Below are 8,209 nucleotides of genomic sequence, written 5' to 3' on the forward strand. Positions count from 1 at the left end.
TGCTCAAAACTGAGAGCGTGTAATGGCACAGAGATTATGGTGAATTGGTTTATGTGCTCTCTCCAGTTTCAGCTCATTTGCCTCAGAATTCCAAGTCAAAGCACTTAATATGTATCTAATAAACTGTAAAATATGCACAGAAAATACTACTACAGAACCGGATTTTATCTCTGAACCCTGAAAAAAGCATCTGCTGAATTCCAGGTGATTATAACTGCGCAGCTCCCATGCACTGAACACCCTTCAGAGCTCTGTCTACTCTCCTCTTTTGACACTAGGAAGATAGTACAAAGATGACTGAGCCCTATTTTTCTTGTCACCAGAGTAACTTACCAGGAGGCCTAAGAGGGAAGAACCGAGTTCAGCTAATAAGGCCTGAGCTGATTTAGCAATCTACTATCAGATACAACAGAGCTTCTAGGTCCTGCACAACCCGGAAAGGACCAACTGCAGTGTTGAATTCCACAAATATTTTAAAGCAGATCTGCTTCAAGCAGAAAAGAGGCTTGTTCTCCGTAAGGCTTCAAATACTGTCTTCCTGCAGTCTACCTGCACTGTGGCTCAAAGTACCAATCAAGGAACTGAAACTGGAAAAAACATTACAGTCCACATCAACTAAATAATAAAATCAGTTTTCTAGGCACTGTGGAAGTCTCCTGGTGTCCTGCAAGGGCTAGACTTCCTAGCTTCCCTTAAGTAAGACACGTTTATAAATAGTAAAAGTTTAAAGCCTTTTCAAATTTGCTATAGCAACATCTGGATACAGCTCAGTTCCTAGGAGAGGAATAAATTAGAAGAACCTTGAATGGATCTTTCTTCAAAGGTTGAAGTTCCTCTTTACATGCACTTTCTAAACATTTAAGTATTTTACAGTAACAGATCTGTTGCTCTTAACAGAAGCCATATTCTTTTAACTTCAGTGCATAAGGTTTACTAGAAAGCTGACACATCTCCAGACTAGCTTTAGGTACCATACATTTCTAAATGGGTACTAAGTTAAGAGAAAATACGGGTTTTTTTCCTAGGCCTATGAAAAGGACCACTTACAAAATTAAACCTTCCTCTACCCATCCAGCTAGGCATTAACTGATCTGCCCCTGAGCAGCCTGCAGGGAGGGACTCTCCAGCTGTCAGGCTCAGGCCGTTCAGTGAGCAGCGCCCTACAGCCACCCTGTTAACTGGCAGCACAGAGAGCAAAGCTCACCTTGACATCCAGGTTTGCATTTAATCAAGCAATCCTTCAATTGTGAATCAGAGTACACTGCCTGATACGTCACATGCTCCTGGCTGCTCCACTTTTAGAGGAAGTTAGGTTCTTTATTGCAAGATAGTTTGAATGCCAACAAAAACAGATGGAGAGCAGTTCTAAACAACCTTTCTGGCTGTGCTCAAAACTACTGTCATACAGGATCAGGAGATATCAACAAAGCCATGAGAAAGGAAACAGAAAGTGTTTAGATGAATAGGATAGCAGAGATAACGGGACATAAAGGCCCAAACCAGGTTCCAAAGACACACATACTAACAAAAAACAAAAATAAGAAGAATCAGTATTTTCATCAGTGAAAAAATTAGTATTTCACAGACTTAAGGTTTTGCATGACAAATTATTACAGGGAAAGGATAAGTTTATACATTTAAACTCCACCAGGTAAAAAAGGCATTTATTACTCGAGTGATGCTCCATCAAGTTTACGGACTAGTTTAGAAAATTTAAATGCTGACATATTGAAAAGCAACCTCCCTGTCCACTTTAGAAAGGTTAATTGTTATGCACTTGCAAGTGAACAGTTTCCAACCTGTTCTATTTGTAAAGAGTTCTGGAGCATCGTGTGAGACGCTGCCAAGAACATAAGTTCATGAGAAACACATCAATCACAGACGACTCACTCACATCCTTGAAATGTTCAGATCACTTGAAACATCTTCTGAACTATGTACTCTGGTCTGCTGGGCCACAAAAAAGCACTTAAGACTAGTAATAAGGGGAATAAGGGGCCCAACACCTTCTTCATTCCTGGGATAGCAAAGACACAGGCAACATCTCTCCTGCAAGCTGTTTCTAAAAATGTTCTGTAGGGGTTCAACTGGATTCCTTGAAGACACTGCTGGTGAACAGGTTTTGCACTGTGAGATCTCAAAGCATTCCAGACTATAAACTAGTTTGAATATTTTTATCCCAAGGAACAAAGTTACTGTGACATTACTGAATAAAACCTCAAACTCGACAATCAAGCTTACTGCAAACTGTGCTTCCCGTAACCAGGACACCTTAACTGCGCTCACCATCCTTTCCATTTTCCATCTCATCCTGGATTTCTGTGTAAAATGCCATAATTTGGGGTATCATGTTCAGCTTCAGGACACTCATTTTATACATACACTGAATACTTCAATTTTACTGAATGGGCTTAGAAGTTCAGCAGCCGGGGCTAAGTTAACACTGTACAACTGCATCAAGCGGAACCTTTCCAAAGCAGCAAGGAAAATGAACACTTTTTAGGAAGTTGTTTGCAGAGGCAAGAATTGTTAGGTATAAAATTTGATTTTGTTAGAGACAAAAGACAGGTTAAACAGACTGTAACCACTACATAAACAAATGGCTCTGTAAGTACTCGCAAGGGCAACAGATAATACTACCTCTGGGTCTGCCATTGCTGCCAGGGGACTAAAGTCAGACTCCAAGTCCACCAAAATAACTCTGTATGATTTTCCGTAATTTTCCATGTTTGAGGTTTTTTAAAGGGGAACTGACTCTTCATAAGATGAAAAATCTTAAAAGAGTAAAAAAACTCCTGATGTACTTTGGTGATAAACTGTCTTAAGCCTTGTTTTTGGAGTGTGTGAATTATGTAACATGTTTATTTCTGGATTTTTCTTGATACTTTTTGTATAATCAAATGTAAGGGAAAGCATAAGATGACAATAAAGCTGAAAACTTCAAGCTTGTGACTCTTTGACAAATTCAGTTTCCAACTGTTATATTCAATAAAACCTTCCCTCAAATGATTACAAAACAAGAGGTCTGACATCACACTTTCCCACAGTCATAGTTTTAACATAACTATTATATCTTGCATCACAGAAGAACCTGTTTATTCCTTCTTCAATCAATCACCACACATTTACTTTAACACTGAGCAGAAGCAGGCACGCTTTTACCATCACTTAGATGCTCCTGACTGAACAGTCCAGACAGGCTAAAAAACCCCCAAGGAAAAAAATCTTCTACCTCAGACTGCCACGCAGTTGTTGTGTTGATTTTAGTTGGGGTTTTTTTTGTTTGGTTTTTTATTATAACACTCTGTATTATGACTCTTCTAGAAGAAGGATGAGCAGGTTTACATCACACCAAATTCTATTTCTTTATATTTTGATGTTTTCAGGACTTGTGTAACCATCTTAATTAAAAAAAAAAAAAAAGGTAACCAAGGGAAAAAAGGTGCTTTAATTCTATGTATCTGGATTTATCTAATAGTTTAAAAAATGTTTTTAACATAATAATATATGTGAAGGGCTGTCGGTTACACTAATAACAATACTAGTGGGGATAAGGATACTATTAGGATAAAGTTTATGATATAACAATGGAAAAACAGAACATTAAGTAACTTCAAGGTCCTTTTGTGATGGCAGATACGGAAAATAGGACAGTAATACACTAAGCAGATAAAAAATGGGAAATAGACAAACCAGAATGTTGAAACAGGAGTTTCCCAAACACAAACACACTAGAAAGCCCAGAGGCTGTAAATAAAGAAGCTCAGATTAAAGCCTTTAACTCTTTTATCACAAAATTTCTTTGGAATGTTGTAACACAACAGTTACTCCGACACAATGGAATAAGTAGGCTGAGAAGATGCAGCTTGTGTCCTCTTACAGAAACAGAAAATCAGTGAATGACCGTAATTTAACAGATTTCAGAAAGCCTAGAAATTCTTAGAAATGAGAAGAGTAAAATAAACTACAGCATTGTAACTGGCATAAATTACCAGAATTGAAGTTTATACATCAATTCTACACTTTCTAGAAGTCATAAAGTTACCTGACCAAGAGATACATTAACTTTTTCTTCTGAAGCTTCCTGAAGTGCATCTCTCACATAGGAAGAGATGTCTCATAAATGTTTCTATATTATCTGAAGTGAAAAAAAAAAAAGTTTCAAACACTGCCTGGGCTGCCCGTGTCTGACAAGCAAAAATCGACACCGAAATGAGCTGGGTCCTCAACTACTTTATATTAATAAAGACCTCTGGCCAAGTTTGCATTAGATTGTTCAGTGGAGTAAGAATGAAGTCAGAGGCATTCCACCTTTCCTATGAAAGTCAGTAACTTGTTGGTTTTCTAAGCAGGTAACACAAACATACAAAAACGACACTAGGCCTCATTCCCAGGCGAGGAGAGGTGCAGCTTTCTGAGAGACTACGTTCCCCAGTGCTCTGTCCCCACCAGACCTGGCAGACACCACCTTTCCATGAATCCCAAGGTCCTCCGGGAAGCTGCACTACGAGGCCCAGCGCCAGGCTGGTGGGGAAGTTCTGCAGCAGGTCCGCCTGCCCGGGCGCCTGGTATGTCATTTACAGCGCACCCACACACCCTGCGATTAACTTCACTTCGCCTTTAATCAGTTTTAGAGGCTCTTACGTGCTCCTGGATGCGGAGCGGCCAGCCCTGAACAAAGGGGGTAGGGAGGGGAATCCTTTCTCCCCCGCCGGGGCGCAGGTACGCGGCCCCCGAAGCCTCCCGTTACCTCGCAGCAGCCCCCGCTTCCCCCCGCCTCCCTCGCTGCCCCGGCGAGGCCGGCCCGGCCTCTCCCGGCCCGAAGGCGGCCTCCCCGCGGCCCGGCTCCGCTTCGCCCACCCGCGGTCCCCCGCGCCTCGGCTCCGCCCGGTGCGGGCCGCAAGCGCCGCTTCCGGAGCCGGGCCCGGGCCCGTCGCCTCCATTTTGGGCCCGGTGTGGAGCTCACCTGCATGCCGGGCACTTGCACCGCCACGGGCGAGTGGGCCATGGCGGGCTGCGGCGGCCGGGCGGGCGCCGCCCGCTGCTCCCCGATCTCGGCCTCTCTCTCCTCGGCGGCGGCGGCGGCGGCGGGGCCTGGAAGGACAAAGCGGCGGGGAGGCGGCGGCTTCAGCGCGGGCCGCGCTCCCTCCTTCCCTCCCCGCCCTGCCCGCCGGCCCCCGCCCGCCGCCGGCTCCTCACCTCGCGGCCGCGGGGCCGCGCTGCGCGAAGGGCGGGCGGGGGTCGCTAGCGCCGCTGTCCCCTGCCCGCCGGGCTCCCCGCAGCGGCGCTGCCCATGCCCCGCTGCCCGGTCCCGGCGCGGGGGCGGCTGCTCGGGGCCCCCCGGGGTGGCGGCTCTCGGCGCGGCCGAGGCAGGCTCAGAGCGCCATGTCGGGCTCCGGCTACAGGCGGCGGCTGCTGTGCGGCGACTGCTTCCGTCTCGGCTCCGGCCTGCGGGGCGGAGCCGCCGCCCGGCCCTGGCGTCACGGCGCCCGCCTCTCGGGCGGGCCGCGGCGGGGCACGGCGGAGCGAGGGGCCGCGGGGACCCCGGCCCGGGCTGGGCGCTGCCGCCGCCCGCGGTGGCACAGGGTCACCGACAAGTAGGCTGGAAAAGGCCTCTGAGGTTCATCGAGTCCAGCCGATGGCCCGACAACACCTTGTCAACCAGACCATGGCAGCGAGTGCCACGTTCAGACTTTCCTTAAACACCTCCAGGAACGGCGACTCCGCCACCTCCCAGGGCAGCCCGTTCCAATGTTTAAACCACCCTTTCTGTGAAGAAATTCCTCCCAATGCCAACCTAAACCTGTTCTTAAGACCTTGTCCCCCGGTGCTGTCGCTGGTTTCCCGGGAGAAGGGCCCGTCCCCGCCGGCCCAGCCCCTGTCCGGAGCCGTGAGGGCGATAAGGTCCTGCCCGAGCGCCCTTTGTCCAGCCCGGCACCCCCGGCTGCCTCCACAGCTCCTCATCACACTCGTGCTCCAGATGCTTCACACACTAATGTTGCTGTTCCCTGGACCCGGTCCAGCACCTCAGTGTCCTTTCCGAGCTGAGGGGCCCAGGCCCGGACCCAGCACTTGCGGTGCAGCCTCACCAGTGGCAATGCCGACCGCTGGGATGCTGTCATGGTCCCTCCTGCACAGTCCCTGGCCCCACTGCCAACACCCCATCACCCTTGTACCCCGAGCTCCTGTGCCCCGGACACATAGGGTAGCAACAGGATACAAATAACTGAGAGAATATTTGATGGCCTTTACTTACTCTCGTGACAACAGTGTTGAGGTCTTCTTGTCTCGGGGGTGCTTCTGGCAGCCTGCTGTGATGGAAGTGATGAGGGCAGGTCCGGTTCGTCTTTGGAGGTTCAGCTCCCAGTTTGGGGTGGTTGGCTCTTTCCTGGCTCACCAGAAGGGTTCCCCCCTCCTTGCCCAGCTCCCCCCACCTGCACAGGCTGCTGCAGGGCTGTCCCAACACATACCTCTGTCCCTCACCATCACCTGCTTTCCTGGTGAGGTGGGCTGCCCCCAACATTCTATCAGGGCCTGGAGAGGGGAAAATAACAGTGTTTTGAAGTGACTTTTTTACCATTCATGCATGAATCACACATCAGTGTGCGTGATTCACGTTCCTATACGTGTGAGTTTTGCTAGTTACTAAAGCAAAGCTCAAATTGGCATTTTTCATGGCACTGGTCTTCCCGGCAGCCCTCTAAGCGAGAGTATAGAAATCACATGGATCCATCACAAATATCCTCATGGGTATGTGAGGGCTTCTCTGAAATTCATAGGTTTCTAGGTCTAAAAGCCAAGAAAAAGTAAGGTAAGCTGGAGGTGTTGGATTGCGGGCCATACCAGAGCTATCCTGCTGAGAGGGTGGGTCCCTTCAGAAAGGATGTGACAGCAGGCAGTCTCCGTCCCTCAGGACTCAGAGGAATGTTGCACTGTGGCGAGGAACACAGAACACCTCTGTTTAAGGTAAGGTTGTGTTAAAACAGGCTGAAGACAAGAATTTCAAAGTTAGGCTGTCTTTCCATCCTTAACTCACTGTGGTTTGAACCAAAAAACAAACAGTAATGTTTGTTAAGGACAGACTTGTGGATCATGGTGGAATTTTTTTTTTCCAACTTGTCAGTTTGTTAAGCCTTTACTGTTACTAAAATATTCACTTCTCCAGCTTTTAAAAAAATAGCATGACTTTAAAAGGCTTCTGTGTGATAGTTATACAGCTAAGTTACTATGAGCCTACCTGGAGTTAATTTTAATGAGTGGAATGTTTAATGTAAGTATTTTCCAAAAGTCGATACCAAATACTTAAATTTAAAAATGTTTTCCTTTAATAAACCTCTGGGAGGAAATGGGGATTTCTACTGACAAAAAGCTCTCTTAATTATGTACAGTGCTTCAGCAAATAAATGAATGAATATTCACTCATGGTACTTCTGAATCCTGCCTGATTCATTCTGCTCAAATATACTTAAATTGCTTCTCCTTCTACCTTTTAAAAATCTTTAGAAAATGAGCCATAAAAAAAATCCTGACAAATGAAATAGGATGATTTTTATTTCATGCTGCTGCTGCATTGCAAACCTGCTGCTCATCTTTGGTTCTGAGGCTTTGCTTTTCTCTTTCAATCCATATATTACCTTGATTTTTCTCTCCAAATTCCTTCTGTTTATCTCAACCTTGTCTTGATGTTATACATATTTTCTCCTTGTTTACTTTGTACCAGAAAATACTAATTGCCAATCCATTCTTCCTATTTTGAGGCCGTATACTGAGACTTTTGGCCTTCTATGCCTTTCTGACTTGCATGCCACTTAATATGACATGAAAGGGATTGTAGCAGACTTATTTAAGAGACTTCTACTTCTGCTCTTGCAGGGCAACTGTGAAGCATGTGGCAAGGTATTCTCCCCAGCAATTATATCTGTAGTTGTCTCCCATGCATGGCAGATTGACCAATACAAAAGCGCAGTGACAAAAACACAGAGGAAAACATCCTGTGAAAAGGCAGGTCAGAAAACCCAGGAATGATACGGTGAACAAAGCCAGGGAGGAAAATCTGTCAGGGAATCTTAAGTAATCAGCTGGTCATGCAATGACTGAATCATTGACCCAGGCTGTGAAGTGAGGTAGACTGGCACCATAACATCTAAGAAAAGGGCTGTAATATTGTATTCCCCTCTGTAATTAGCAAATTCTAGTTTGTGCATTAAGA

At 46.4% G+C, this 8,209-nt stretch overlaps 1 protein-coding gene across 1 annotated transcript in view; it reads right to left on the bottom strand.

Annotated features, from left to right (window-relative positions):
- Positions 1–5,332, bottom strand: part of LOC136373925 (serine/threonine-protein kinase 26) — a 30,717-nt gene extending 25,385 nt beyond the window's left edge. The window contains exons 1-2 of the mRNA XM_066338991.1: positions 5,200–5,332; positions 4,967–5,094 (exon numbers count right to left, since the gene is read on the bottom strand). Coding sequence (XP_066195088.1) covers positions 4,967–5,008 — 42 coding nt within the window. The 5' untranslated portion in view covers positions 5,009–5,094; positions 5,200–5,332. The remainder of the gene's footprint in view (positions 1–4,966; positions 5,095–5,199) is intronic.
- Between the last annotated feature and the right edge of the window lie 2,877 nt (positions 5,333–8,209).

This window comes from Sylvia atricapilla, chromosome Z (assembly GCF_009819655.1).
Source record: "Sylvia atricapilla isolate bSylAtr1 chromosome Z, bSylAtr1.pri, whole genome shotgun sequence".
In the NCBI taxonomy this organism is placed as follows: domain Eukaryota; kingdom Metazoa; phylum Chordata; class Aves; order Passeriformes; family Sylviidae; genus Sylvia; species Sylvia atricapilla.